Genomic DNA, 15,327 nt, shown 5'->3' on the forward strand with positions numbered 1-15,327 from the left:
CCCGGGGAGCTGTCCTGCAGCACCGGCGGCCCGGGAGCGCTCCGCCCGCCCCGCCGCCCGGGGAGCTGTCCTGCAGCACCGCCGGCCAGCGCCGACACCGCCGCCGCCGCCGCCGCCGCCGCGGGGGAGCCGTCCAGCGCCGCGCCGACACCGCCGCCTTGATGCAGTAGCGGGGCCCGGGAGTCTCCGGGGGCCGCCGCGGGGCAGGGGGTGCCGCAGCCGGGCTCCGCTCCGCGCCTCCCGCCCGGGAGGGGCGCCGCGCCCGTCCCCCTCCTCCCCCCACCCCCCCAACCCTCCAGCCCCAGGAGCCCCCCTCTCTCCTCGCCCACCTCCGCCGGGAGCGAGCGCCGCGGCTGTGCGGAAAAGCCATGGGAGGCGAGACCTCGGCACCTGTTCAGCTGAAATCAAGGGCTTACAGTATACTGGGCACTCTGGCTTGGTGGTAGGAGCGAGCGAAAGGAAGGAGAAGCAAGCAAGAAAAAGTGAGAGAGGATTGGAGCGACTGCCGCTGCCGGGAAAAAAAAAAAATAAAAACCCAAGGAAGATAACTGGGAAGGAAAAGGATTTTCATGGCGCAGGCTGCAGAGCTAAGCAAGAAGACTGAAGGTTGCATCTCTGCTCTTACAGTCTCTAACTGTCTAGGTCCAGATAATGAGAGATTGTGTTGAGGATGCTGCTGCTGCTCCCCTGTTCACTGTGGAAGCCATCTCCAAATTAGCCATTACATATGGAAACTGGAGACCAGAATTTTAGAAAAAGGGATTAAGGCGTCTCATTTTGGGGGGGGTTCTCTCTTTATTTGTTTGTTTTTTCTTGGTTCTTTTCTCTCTTTTTTTTTTCTTTTTCCTTTTTCCTTTTTTTATATTTCAACCAGAACGTTTCCGATTTAAAAGGCAAGCCTCTTCCCGTGTGGTCTTTCTAATTTACACTCTTTTCCGTGGGCTTTCTTACCTCCCTTTTTTGATATCTATCTCTCTCTCTATACCCATTATATTATTAGTCGGAATTATTATTCTTTTATTTTATTAAACACACACACCCCAAGAATCAGAAGGCGGTTGGGTATTTGTATAATGAAGAATTATGGGGCTCTTTGACAGAGGTGTTCAGATGCTTTTAACCACCGTTGGTGCTTTCGCTGCCTTCAGCCTGATGACCATAGCTGTGGGGACCGACTACTGGCTTTACTCCAGAGGGGTTTGCAAGACTAAAACTGTCAGTGAGAACGAAACCAGCAAAAAGAACGAGGAAGTCATGACCCATTCTGGATTATGGAGAACCTGCTGCCTGGAAGGTATTTGATTCTGGACCTCCACCCCCCCCCCCCCCCCCCCCCCCCCCCCCCCCCCCCCCCCCCCCCCCCCCCCCCCCCCCCCCCCCCCCCCCCCCCCCCGTCACCCCTTCCTCCCCCACCACCCCATGTTTCTCCCTCCTCCCCCCAAAAAAATCTCTCCACATTCCACCATTTTCTCACTTCATTCCTTTCACTGTGGTTTGAGAGTGGTGGGCTCAGTTGCTCAGGGCACAGAGGCAAGAAGACAGGCAAAACATTCGCTGTTCCGTTCCCTTCTCCCTTCCTCTTTCCCACCCTTCCCCCTCCCATCTTCTCCAAAAATTCACTTCCTCTCTCTAACTGGAATAATGTGTGTGTTACAAAACCACCGAGACCCTTTCAAAAAGCAACTGTGCAGTCTGCCTGTCTTCAGCTTGTTTGTATTGCCTGGGTAAGCAATGCCAAAATGCTGTGTTATTGCTGTGCTCCGGCTGCAACCACAGAGTGAAATAATTGCTCTCTTTGCAAATGGCTTATTTGCAAAGACAAGACAGTGAGTGAGGGGCAGCGTGGGGAGGGGGTGACTGCAAAGCACTTTGGATGCAATTATTAGTTCACTTCAGGAGGGAAAAAGAGAGAAAGGGAAGCAAGCCTGGTATGTCCAAAATGCCTCGCACAGTAAATCTAACAATACCAGTCATCTCAAGCAGAGTTCAGAGCATTTTGTAATGTCTGTAAGCAACCACATCTCACTGGGCTGGATGCAAAAGGGAAAGGGGTCTAGTTGGTGACTGATTGGTTTGGTTTGGGGTTGTGGTTTTTCTGCAGTTTGTTTGTTGTTAGAAGGGGGGAAGGGGGTGTTCTGGGCTTTTTTTTTTTTTTTGCCTTTTTTTTTTTTTTTAAGGCTTATGGTAAAGGCTAAAAATAAACAAGTCTCTGAATGGAAAAATCAGCCCAAGTCTGATGTGGTGAAACTGAACAGCAACTCAGTGACATGTCTGATGGCAGAAGAGACACCGCCGCAGCCAACTTCTGGAATCAGACCTTCCTAAGGGAGGGGGAAAGAAAGAGGGGCCAGTGATTCGCTTTTAAATATGTATTGCTCAGAACTGCTATTGGTGTACGTGTGGGCTGGGGAGGTGGTCTTCAGCCTGTGCTGGAGGGATAGGGGCAACGGATGTAAATGCGTGGTTTATGTTACACACGTAGTGAGAAGGAGAGAGCGAGAGCACAGGAGCACATTACAGCCCGTTGCAAAAGCCCTGTTTATGAATCAGCTCCCAGTTGGATGGTGGACTGCTGGGGGTTCACGGACATCCAGGGATAAGATCTGTGTCTACCGGTGTCCACCAGAGCTGGGTGTGCCTGGAGCTCCCTGACGGGAGAGAACGGGGAGTGGGTACCGCAGAACTGATTTTCTTAGCCCGGCACTGGGAGATGGAAGGCAGGAGGAAGGGGGGAATAAACTATGTATGTTTTGATGTCTCTCACCAAAGAAAGCTAAAGCTGCTGTTTGGAAATGGTTGTGTCCCGGAAGAAGCGTGAATTTCTCCCCCATTCTTGGTGCAAACGGTTGAGTGATGGCTGGACATGTTTTGAATAGCTAAGTGACTTCATTGAGCGATGGTCTATTTGACGCATACTGCATTTAGTGCCCTTTGTCAACCCAAACTGCTGCCTTTTAACATATCCTGCAGAGGAGCTCTATGCTGAATACTATATGCTGTATCCAAGCCAGAAAATCAATAGCAGTAAATTAATGGGGGATGTTTTAAACACACTTGCTCATACACGCACAGATTTCCTCCAAATAGATAAAAATATAAAGTTGTATATTAATAAAAAATGAAAAGCCTTTCACACAGATATTCATTACAACCAGGGAAGGAGACATCTCCTTAATTAAAAATTAAAGACAGAGAGAGAGAAGGGGAAAAAAAAAAAAAAAAAAGAAGCTGAAATGCAAAGCCATGCAGGGAAGAGAGGCTGCAGGGATGAACTCCCTTTCCTGAGCCATGTCCCCAGGCTGGAGGGCGGAGGGAGGCTGGGGTGGAGATAGGAGGTATGAGGACCCCAGCTGGGAGAGGCAGTGAATTCAGATCATGTCTATCTGCCCACAGAGCTGTACCCAGAGGGACACGGTCTGAGGGGGAGGAGGAAGGGGCGGGTGAGGTTTGTCAGATTGGAGGAGCTCAGGGCTCCTTCTCCTTTACATCTGACAAGACCCCACGGGCACTGTGAAGAAGTGGCTTGCATGGCAAAAGAATGTGCCAGGATGCTTCCAATTAAAAGCTCCATAGTGGCCCCAACCCCCACAACACTGCTGCCAGCCAAGATCCCCTGCCCTCCCTGTTGATGGCCTCCAATGGGCTCAAAGTGCAGCCCTGCATGAGGGGTGTGAAGTGCAGCCTGAGTACAAGCTGCATGGCCTTGGCAGGGTGCTCTCCCTCGCCCCAGACATGTGAGGGTTGGGCCGACCCATTCCCCCAGCCCCTGAATGCTGGGCAGTAGTGGCAACGGGGGTAGGAAGGGGCAATGCACCACAGGGGAGCTGAGCCCAGCTCTGAGCCCCTCTCCTGAGAGCACAGGTTGCATTAAAACTTGGATAAAGGCTTGGTAGCAAGAGCATCTCAGCAGAAGGCAAAACCATCACCATAGGCACATACTGACGAGGGTCTGGGCACCCTCATCTGCTTCATGGGGTGGCACAGCATAGGTCTGGCATCGCCACTGCTGAGATGCCTCCACGTGGCTTCCAGCAGCCCCACAACCTGCACTGGGTGTTGGCTGACACTATCTTAGTTCCAGGACAGAACAGCCAAATATCCCCACCAGCCCTTGGATGGCAGGTCTCTTATTGTCACATCTTATCACCTTAGAAAGGGTTATCTTCTTTCTCAGCAGAACAAATCAGAAAGGTGTCCCTGGTTGGTTTGCTCTCCCTGGTGAAAACTGCCTGCTGGTGAACAGGAGTGAGAAGGATGCAGCAAGGTGTCCTTTTCCCCATGATACAGAGGTTGGGCAGATTTGTGGAGGTAAGGGTTTAGTCCCAGGAGGCTGATGAAAGAGCAAAATCCTTGGATTCTGTTCACAGCCTTCCCACAGTGTGGCAGAGACTTCTGACAAGGGGTGTGGGGCAGACACCCTTTTTCTACCTGAGGTGGGTGTCATGGCAGGTCCATAGGGTGAGGGGAGATAGAGAAGAGGAGGGCAGAAGTCTTTATAACAAGAAAATAATCAAAGAAGGAGTCCAAACTGCCTTCTGCTACTGGTAAGAAGCCTCTGATGATGCTGCTTTCATTTTTGGGGTTGTGGAGGAGCGCTGGCACTAGTCAACGCTGTAGGTTGTCAGAGATGGGGGACACCTCATGTTCAAGTTATTGCGCTAAATTATCTTTTCTCTTCTTGTCCAAGAGATCCAGTAGCAAAAATGGATGCGAGGACTTAGTCTTGGACTGTACACACAGACACGTTGTGGTCAGAATTGCAAGTTCCTCTTGGAGAATTTTGTCCCCAGGCTTTCAATTTTTGAGTTCCCCTCCCTTCGGTCATTCTGTTCCCCACACAGGAATTTCAGTCAGCATTTTCAGATCTTTGTGTTGATTCAAAGAAAAGTGTTATTTGGGAAATTTCTCCTCTCTTGGAATTTCTTTTCCTCCTTTCTTGTGTCCTACAGGGCGCCCCTGCTCCACGGTGGGACTCTAGCAGGCAGGTGGTGTCAGATCACACTTGTGATTTTTTTTTTCTATTCTTCCTCAAGATGATTTTCTCAGACATTGGGGTTGCTCAAATGTGTCCCCAGGTCATTCAAAAGTCTCTACCCTTCAAGAAAAATGTCTTTTCTCAGCCCTTTGACTGTGTAGGCACAAAACACACACGTACACCACGCAATTGAGATCTGCAAGCTCATGCCCCACATGGATACTGCACCTCTTACAACTTCGAAATGACTGCAGATCTTCCAACCTAATTCCTTCTTGGCACTGAGTGCTTTAAAACCATTTTTTTATTATGAGTGATGCCTTATCTAATTCTTTAATTAGCTCCTGTAGATCTCCTATAGGATCTCAAAAAGTGAGGGACGATGCCTTATCAGGGTCTTATGAAGCAAGCAAATGAATTGTATTTTATATCTGCAGGTTATTGGTTTTGTCATGTTGTCATTATTATTAGGAAAGGGATAGGTCTGGGAGGCTTTTATACTGAGAAGGAGGGAGAGAAGAGTCCAGGGCAGGCAGGCATGAGTGATGCACATGGGGTTAGACATCCCTGTAGATCTGACTGGTGTGAAGGCAAGTAATTGAATGAATGTTGGTGGAGAAAATAATTCTTGCCTAGAGACCCTTCCCAAGGAAAATTAATGAGCTGATCTGTTCCCTTTCCAGCTTGTTATATCTGAACAGTGCATGAGAGCTAAGTGCAGATTCAGTGTTTGCAAAAATGAAGACCTGACAGCAAAGTGAGGCAGGGCACAGGCAGCGGACAAGCTTCTGCCAGACAATTCTGGTGCTGCGTCGCTTCCTCTCCACTGCCTTCTCCCGCTGTTGTTTGTTCCTGGGGCACCTCTTTCCTTTCATATGCATCTTTTGGGTAGGGTTTTTTCCTTATTTTCCCTCCTACCTTTCCCAATTTCCTTTATTTCACCCCTTGTTTCTATCAGCGTCACTAGTTTTGCTCTGCAGAATTGCCTGACGTCCTACTTTCAAGGATCCACAAGTCTACCGAGTGCTTTCCTCTGATCCTTGCCTACCTAATCCAGGGCCTTTTCTGAAAATTCAGCAGTAAATTAAGTCAGGGTCTCCATGTCTTCACAGTTCAGGACCAGGAACATCCTAGTCCAGCCCTGAGGTGCAGCAGGAGGAAATGGCCCAGCGCATAGCTGATTGCTGCTAGTGCTGCATCTGCCAGGGAGAAAAAGGATTCAGAGCTGGACAGGCCTTGGATGAAGAGGAAGACAAAAGTGGGGTGGCAGATGGTGAGGAAGAATTACTCAAGATCCCAGACTTGGGTTGATTTGGTTCTCCTCTCAGCTTAAATTCACACCTGACTGAAGTCACCAAGAAGGCAGGGATTTGAGGGGCTGAGAACTGCAAGCTCAACTCCTTTGTAAGATTTGACAAAGAAATGCTGTTCCTGACTAGTGAGTTGCTAGAACTTACTTTTAAATTGCTTTCAAATTATGAATCTTCCTGCTGATAGAGAAAGAGGAATGGGTTAATATTGTCCTGAAATGCACCAGAAATTGCCTTGCTGAAAAGAGGGAGAGCGAAATGCAGTGGGAGGGACATGGAGATGCAGTGTGGCAGCAGTAATGTATAAAGGAATTACACAGAGATAGAACAAATGTCTCTTTGCCAGGGAGACCAGGAGCTATTCCTATCCAGTGTTTCCCTTTTAACCCATCCTTTTCCCCATGCAGCCCTCTGAGCCCCCATCTCACTTGGCTTCAGTTTGGTACGATCTAAGCAAGAGTTTCGGGGGAGGAGAACTGCTGAGGTTTGACAGCAGAATCTCCATATTTATTTAATTTAAAAGCAGTAGCGAGGAGGTTGCCGGGGGGAGCAGGGAACATTTCAGGCTCTCAGATGGCTCTGCCCCCTGCCCCTTTTTTAAGAGCAGATTCCCAATCAAGCATACCCGGTTTATCCCAGGGGGAGCCCTCGCTGCTCCATTCTGCGCTGCTTCTCCCTTCCATATTGCACTCGTTGTCAGGGGATGTGCTGCTGCCTTTCACGGGCACGAAACCTTCCCCATCGCAAGGGGCTCTCAGGGAGGGAAGGGGGCTGCTGCCGAGGGAATGGATTACAGTGGGGCTCTCACTCCATCTCCTCCCCCTGCAGCCCCCATCCCAGAGCAAAGCCACCCAGCAAGGGAAACACAGAGCACAGAACAGGTTAGGCATACGCAGAAGGTATGGTAAATACAATACACCTAAAAGTTATTTTTCCCTTGCCCGTATGACCCCAGCTTTTTCCTCACCCTCCATCTTTGACTCATTCTATCCATCTCCATTTTAATTTGTTCTCATTTCCCTCCCCTGTTTTTCTTCTTTATTTTTCCCTTTCATCTTCGTGTCTCTTCTGTGGTTTCTCTCAAAAGCATCTTCTTCATTATTTCTCCCTGCTTCTCTCCAAGTTCTCTGAAGCCCATCCCCCTTGATTATTCCTCTGTTACATTATCTTGTCCTTGCTCTTCTCTGTCCCCTTTGCTCCTGCCATCTCATCTCTCTATCCTCTTTCCTCTTCTCCCTGCCATCGTTTCCCTCTGGCTTTCCCCCACCTTACATACAGTCATTCCCCCCAGCTAAAGGACCTCATTCTTTTGGAGCTCTGCTGCTCTAAGGCAACACTTTTCCAACCCCTCTCTGGCTGTGCCCCTCCTCCTTTCTCTGGCCAGTGTGCCCCCTCCTCAAAGCAGTGTATGACACCAGTTGCAGTCCCTGTCTCCTCTTACCCCCAGGGCAGCCCAGCTATCTCTGAGGGGGGTGACGCCCAAGCCCCTCCCTCTGCTCCCCTCATTGCTCATCGCCTGTGGTCAAGTCAACATTCCTCCACTTTGCTGCCTCCAACCTTCTATGGCCAGAGGGCTCACTGGCAGCTCAGCTGATGAGCTGGCTCATCTGCGTGCAGCCAGCAACTGGGCTGGAAGGAGCTCATGGCAGCCCTAAATACCCTCCCTGGCAACCCTCAGACATGGATCAGGCCAGAATCCAAACAGAAAATAAGGGTCTCTGTAGCCATAACCCTGGGGCAGTTGTTGTGCACTACAGTGAAGGATCTCTGGTTGTCAGGAAGAAGAGTCTCAGCAAGCAGTCATCCTTTTCAAGCTGTTTATAGGGGGGATGATTTTCTCTGGGATTCTCAGGAACACCTAAGGGGGTAAGGTGAATGGGGCTGGAGGCTCCAGGACAGATGGCTGGCTGAATGAACCTCAGTGAGGAAGAGCAGAGAGTACTGTTGGCTGGGGAGAAAAGGGGGGTTGTGTATTGTGCAGGGCTCTACAGGAGCCATGGTGACTCACTGGATACCAGAAACAGGGATATTGCTATTAGTGGTCCACGGCAGCATACGGCTGCAGACACGAAACCCACCACCAGCAAGTCCCCAGGCACGAGGAGTAGAGCAGGAGGGATAGCAGAGAGTCCAAGGACAAGGGCTGCCCAAGGGTGGGGTGTTTCTGAGTAAGGATAGGGTTCATAAAAGGGGGACAGGGACACGGAATTTTAGGAACAACTGTGTGTATGAAGGCAGTCTGCAAGACTAGACGTGTTTGCCTGGAAAAGGAGGTGAATGAGAGGGAAAGTGATTGGATTGTGTTGAATAATGAATGGGCTAGAGAAGGTGGATCAGTAGCTCTTGATTTCCCCATTTTGTAACACACAGACAAGAGGACCTGATGTGAGTCACCGAAGACCCAGTTAGAGCTTTCTCATTTGATGCATATCAAGGCTGTGGAGCTCGTTGCCACTGGAGTTCCCGTGGCCAAGATTTTAACAACATTTAGCAAGCAAGTGGGCATTTACGACAGAGTTCACGAAAATTAAGCGTCCTCCTAATGGATGTGAACAGCATTTTGGGTGTTTTGTAATTCAGCAATTAAGCCAGTAGCCATAAAAACTAGGATAACATTTCACAAGGGCAGTCTATCCCCTATCTGACTGCCATGTGGTTCTTGCCTCTTCCCTGAAACATTTGTCAGGGATTAAACAGAGCTCAGATTTACTTAGTCTGGTATTTCTTTTGTTTCTAGATGCTACACTATGCAGTTGCAATGTAAGATGCAAACTAGGCCTGCGTTTCTGCTGGTCTCAATGACTGCCCTAATTTGACAAATTAACAGTAAGTTTAGGTATTTCTATCATATTTTTCTGGGAAGGATCTGGGATAGAGAGCAATTAAGAGCATATGGAATTAAGTGGAGTCCTTTTTCTTCACACCCCAGGGTATAAAGTAAGTAGTTAGCAATGAAGGTGCTATATATGTGCAAAGAATTATTATTGTTGGAGTCCCTGCTTCCCAGAAAGCAATAGGCTTTGGGTCTCTTTGATGCTATCACGACTAAATTAGAAACGAGGTTGTCTCTTTTCTCTTGTATCTGTGGAAATGATTACTGAACTGGCATCTGATGACGTACAATACTGTAGTGTTTCTATGCACAAGAGATGGAGGCCCAATTCTCCCCTTGGTTGCACTGATGTAACCTCACTGACTCGGAGGGAGCCACGCTGCTTACGTTGTCCGTGTAGGCAAGGGGAGAATGAGGCTGAGGAAGGGCTGTGCGTGCTTTAAACAGCCATGCCCCCAAGGTCACTGCGTGTCCCTGCTTTGCCAGTGACGTACCCAATAAACCAGGGGCTAAATTCACTTCTAGTGTGAGTGGGTGTGACAGCCCCAAAGTAATGAGATTCTGCACTTATTTACACCAGCTGCTCACCCAGTCCGGCAGTTTCTCTTTTAACTATTCATATTTTCATTGTCTTTCACCTTCATTAGAAAAATTCAACCTGGCTGCCCGCCCCTTGGGGCAAGAATCCTCTTACAGATCGTCAGCCTGGATGGGTGAGCATGTAAAATGCCAGTGGTGACCACAAACCTGCTGGCATTCACCTTTCTCTTTCTCTTCTTTTTGCATATTTATCTTTCATTGAATCTCCTTTTTTTATTGACAGCTTTCTGTCTCCCAGCCCCATTTGTTCTCCTTGTGTTACAGAAAAGCTCTCCCATAAAATTCCAAACTACGCAATCAGAGTGTTCATAGCAAGCCCTGCAGGATAGGTGAAATCCACTTGTTTCTGTGGCACAGGCTGCTAAAGTATTTATACTATCTTGCTATCAAATCTATAACTCCCCAGAGAAGCATATGGACTTTATCCTGCACCTCCTATTCCCCCGGAGCATCTACTCCTATCTGCTAGCTGTGAAAAACAGAAAATGAGGATGGTATACAAAAACTTGAGAATGCAATGACATCCTATTCATGGGTAGGGATTTTTCTCATGCGTGTTTTTGCTAGAAGCAAACAACTATAAATTTCTGTTTTAGCTTGTTGTATAAAGTATACATTCTGTCAAATAAAGAACAACACCATCCACCTCCGTCCCCTGGATTTTCTATCCCTTTCTGATTTTTCTCTTCCTATTTCTCAGTTTTCACTCTCCTTCTGAACATGATATTTATTTTTAGTGCCTGTTTTATTTTTCTCCACCCACTGCTTCATAACTACATTTCATTCTTAAATTTGTTATCACTCAGGGAACTTCTCTCTCTCTTTAGGTCTTGTTTATATCGCTAGTGTAGCTGCAGCCCAATGGATCATGTTTGAACACTGAATATTTCCCAGGTTTGTTCAATATCATAGACCAAGCACTGTGAATCAAATGACTTTTCATCCTACCCTATTTGCTGACTTCTGCAACCTTACTGTGACCTGTCCATTGTAAACAGCAAATTTCTGAGACTCTGTTACAGGAGCTTTATCTCCACCTAAAGATACTGCCTAATATTTTTCTTTCTTCTATTTTTTTTTCACTCTTGGTTTTAATTTTTTTTATTGTCTTCATCAGTTCTCTTCAGAATTTACTGTTTCTTCTTTTCTTCCCTTTTTCTCTGCATCGTCTCTCATGTCTGCAATATTCTCTACCAACTTTACACTCTGATGACATTTTTTCTCTTCCCTTTATGTTTCTAGTTCGTAGTTCTCCTGGGTAGGAACTACTTCCCTTGATTCCATCTCATTCAACCTCTGTGGAGAGATAGTGGAAAAAGATTCATAACTAAGTGTGCCCACATGTGTGTGTGTGCACACGTGAACACGCGCGGGTTGGTGGTTGAAATTAAGTGGCCTGGCTCTGACTTTTGCCTTTCAGACAGCCATGAGGAGTCATTCCTGAATATAGATGCCCCCCAGAATTGCCTTCAGAGCACAGGGTCTCAAGGGATCAATCATCAAGAATTTCTGCTGCTTCCTTTTAGATTCAAGCATTGCCCTTTTCCTTAGGCTGAGGGTCACGGGTTTTTGAAGGGCAGTGTCAGAATCATGGAAGAAGACATTTTTCTCTTGCTCATTTTTGAGTGAGGGAGTGAATGAACTGCGATAAATATTGTTCTGTATATAGCTAGAGCTGTCTCAAAGAAGTGGCAGAGGAAACAGATGGCGGAGGCCCTTTATAGGCAGCTGCTGTTGTCTCTTAAGGTGTCACCATCACAAGAAAACTGGTTGTAATTGGGGAGCTTCAAGATCAGTAGTGCCTGAGAGGACTCAAGCAGAAAAGAATGTCATCCTGTGTGAAGAGAGGGGGGAGGGAGACAGAAATCAAATATTCAGAGACTAAAAAAAATTAGGTATGGGGAATATGTGGAAGCCACTATGAAGTTTTACTGAGTTTCATGACTGCAGGATGGATGATTTCCCTGTGTTTTGGCATTCATAATTGGTCAGAGACAGCAGGAATGCTGTAAAGAGGGTGAAGAGCTGGGTTTAGTGTATTCTGCAGACAGCAAGAGGGGCTGATTTCCAGAGGAAACAACTGAGTGAGAGACAGAGATCCCCAATGCACTGTGGAAATGGAGTTGGGGTGGGGGGAGGAAATGTACAGGAATAGCTATCTCCAGGCTCCTTTCTCCTCCAATTGCTTCAGAGCACCACTGCAGTGTGTGCTTTTGGTATGGGGGATGCTACAGTTTGGTGTAGAAGCCTCTGTCCCAGATATTCCTCAAATAATTTGTCTGCCTGAAGCCCTATCATCTCAGTCTATGTAGCACAAAGAGAAATTCTAAGTTGACCTGTGACATAACAGAAGTGGAGACATATAGCTGTTCTCTTAAGAAATAACCAGGGTTAGGTTCCTTCATATCTTTGAGGTTTGGAGGGATTGCACAGGGGGCTAGACCCCTAAGTCTTCCAGGCATGGAGTTGTTTTAATTACTCCTGCTCCCCTTGTGTCTCCAAAAATAGGAGCCATGTATTTCTTTCAAGGAAGTGAAAATTCACAAAGAAGTTCCATAGGAGATCTGGGAGGAAAGCAGTGAGGATGATAGGGTCTCTCATGAAGTGCAAGGGTTTCGGGCAACAGAGCAGCAGTGAACAGGCTCAGTGTTGGAGATTAATTGGAGCTCAACGTTGCACAGTCGTCTAGCTGAGACACCTCCATTGAAACTGTACTCAGTAGTCTAAAAGGAAACAAGTGCCAAGAGCAGAGCAGAGCAGAGCTGTTTTGCTGTTGGGAAAGGGAGTAACAGAGAAAATAATATGTCTACCCTGCCGAGTGAACTGCAATGTAAACAACAGCACAGCACACAGGAAATGTTTAGGATTGACAATTTTCCTAAATTTCAGGTGACTGCCTAGTCATTGCACCACTCTTTCCCAATCATTGTTCCATTCTTGTCTTCTTCCTCCATCACTTGTTCCATCTGTTTGCATGAAAACATAACTCAGAAAGGCCAAGAATGGCTTTCCAGGAATTAATTCCAGAGACTGTCTAAGATCACAGGTGAAAGGTGTTTTTCTGTGTGCTGCATCATTGCAGCTTGGCCCACATTTACAGGAACAGTGAGGGGGGGAAAGCATTCAGAGCAAAGCAAGACAGTGAGAAAAAGCACTGTGAGGATATAAAGGCATCAGGACCAGGGAGAGCTTTTATTCTTCTGCAGAAGCTGAAGGGATGGGTTGTTTCTGGGAACAAACTGACTCAGCTGTGGAGGAAAGCATCTCTGCATGCTGGAAACAGAGGGACAGTTGGGGCTGGAAGGGTCTGTAAGGGTCTGTCACAGCCAGAAAGCACAGCTGGCCAGAAGGAAACACTAGGAAAGAGGGGACCTAGGACTTGGCCACGTCATAACAAGGGAAGGTGCTAATAGGAATGCCGTGTGAGTGCTGGAAGGAAATAATTAAGAAATAGTCTAAAAGAGGAAGATGAGTCAGAAGAAACCCTGGGACTCAGAGGTAGGAGAGCCTTGAATTGCTGAGAGAAGCAGGAATATCAGCTGGAGCTGACGGATGGAGAGGCAGACCTCCTCACCCATCTTCTCTGCATTGTGGAATGGGATAGCTTTTCACCTGATGATGCCAGCATCTGCCACCACTGAAAGCCTTTTCTCTCACTCCTTCCTGCTTCAGCCATGGGAAAAAGAATGGTTCAGGCACACATAGACAGGATAAGGATCAATCACATAGACCTACCAATCATGGATGTGCAGAAATCTGGAAAGTGTGACCAGAGGCTGCAGCTCCATGCAGAAAAGTCAAAAAAAAAGGAAAGGTGAGGAAAGAAAGAAACAAAGAAGCTGAAGTATAAAATGTTGTGTTTGACTTGGTGATGCCAAGAAATGTACCTATGTAAGCAACTTAAGGTAGACATGACGACTTCCTACACTGAGACTGGTCAAATGAATTTGTCCTTCTTCTGGAGGCCTGAGGTACAGTTTTCATGGCAGAAAACCCATGGTTTGGCTAAATTGTCTTCGGTAAAGCAGGGGAACCAACACTTAAAGCTCCTCTCTGGCTGCTGTTCTTCGGCAGAGGTTTTCTGAGTGTTTTACCTTTTATTGCCTATGTGCCATTGCAACTGCACCAAAAATACCTCACACAGAGTGGAAACACCTTCATGCTAGACACTGTGCATACACAAAAGCTGTTGTCCCTACATCAAAGAAGTGACAATCTGAGATGACAAATGACATATGAGAGACAGCAAAGCAGAAGACAACAAATATGTAGAACTTGTTTCTGTGTTGTTGCTTTTGACATCGGTAAGAGGGTATTACACCTAGAACTGACTTCATCTCCTTGTCCAGGCTGAGCAGAATGCAGAATAGGTCATGCCTGCCCAGCACCAGGTAGTGCCAGAAAGAGGCATCCAAACAACTCTAAACAAGTTAGCGTAGGTATTTCCAGCCCTAATGGCTACTCAACCATGGTGCTCTGCACAGGCAAATTAGCTGTGTGTCTGAGAGCTGTCAGGATGTAGAGCTTACTCAGGTGTGCAGGTTGCAAAACCCATGCAAGGTCACATTACATTGTGCCATGGAGTCTTATAGTAAGAACTTCTCTCAGTTCTCAATCCAAGTCTAAATCTCTAAACCCAAACAGGCGTGCCTATGTGGTTGGAGGGGTTTTTCCCCATGCTTGGTAACCACAGGTGGTCTGAAAGAAATTAATGGTCTCATCTTATTCTGTTCTTATGGAGGAGAACTGTACTGTTTGGGGTTCTGAAATGGAGTTTGGCCCAGATGTGTCTGTAAGTGCTTGAGAAATCCCAAGCCAGAAGATACCATCACAGCTGGATTTCTCCTTTGCGGTCTTAGCAGGCAGGGCTGAAGGACGCAGAGACTAATCTCCATGTGACCTGCAGATCCTGTCCTTTCACAAGAGGACTGAAGCTTGCTGAAGAGACAATGCTGGAATGCTTTTGCCCATGTGGTATCTGCCCTGGGGATATACGGCCACTTCTGTCTCTAGGGTTGTCACTTACCAGTGAAAATTCACTGGATTCATGACAAAACTGCAGGATTTACCAGCAAAGAAATAGTTTGTTCTGAAAATAAATAAAATCTGATCTGGAGGTGGTAATTTACTCAGACACCCAAGAGATCACTTATTTTGAGCATCTTGTTTAATTCTCACTGAGACTGCTAGTTTTGTCAATCTAGATCTTCGTTTTCTTGGGGGAAAAAAAAAAGTGTAGTATGTTACAGGGCTTCTTCCCCATAATAAAAATAAACTAAAGGATTCAAGGAGAGGAAAGATCCATGCTCATCACTTCACTGAGCTGCACCACGGCAGTGACAGTGGTTAAACCGACATCCAAACAAATTCTCAAGACCTATATGAAGCCCTGCTTCCTCTTCCTTGGGATCCGCATGAAGAATTAGATCTCTGCAACAGATACAGTCAGTAACTCTTCCCAAATAATGAACTAATCAGAAAGACTAAAAATAGGCTGCAGTGGAACATCAGTTCAGCCATTTGGAATGTAGAGCAAACGGCACTGAATGTGTTTAATGAAGTGAAAGGGCTTTGTTTTTAATCACTGAGCTATTGATAAATTGTTGATA

At 47.0% G+C, this 15,327-nt stretch overlaps 1 protein-coding gene across 2 annotated transcripts in view; it reads left to right on the top strand.

Moving 5' to 3' along the window:
- Positions 1–490: 490 nt before the first annotated feature.
- Positions 491–15,327, top strand: part of CACNG2 (calcium voltage-gated channel auxiliary subunit gamma 2) — a 52,229-nt gene continuing 37,392 nt past the window's right edge. The window contains exons 1-2 of one of the 2 annotated variants that reach the window (XM_027879536.1): positions 491–606; positions 1,149–1,294. In XM_027879536.1, coding sequence (XP_027735337.1) covers positions 1,153–1,294 — 142 coding nt within the window. In that variant the 5' untranslated portion in view covers positions 491–606; positions 1,149–1,152. Of the gene's footprint in view, positions 607–1,042; positions 1,295–15,327 lie in introns of those variants that run through there. The other variant, XM_027879535.1, reaches the window with a different exon arrangement.

This window comes from Empidonax traillii, unplaced genomic scaffold, assembly GCF_003031625.1.
Source record: "Empidonax traillii isolate 1590-97213 ecotype Southwest subspecies unplaced genomic scaffold, ASM303162v1 scaffold55:size2822071, whole genome shotgun sequence".
NCBI lineage: Eukaryota > Metazoa > Chordata > Aves > Passeriformes > Tyrannidae > Empidonax > Empidonax traillii.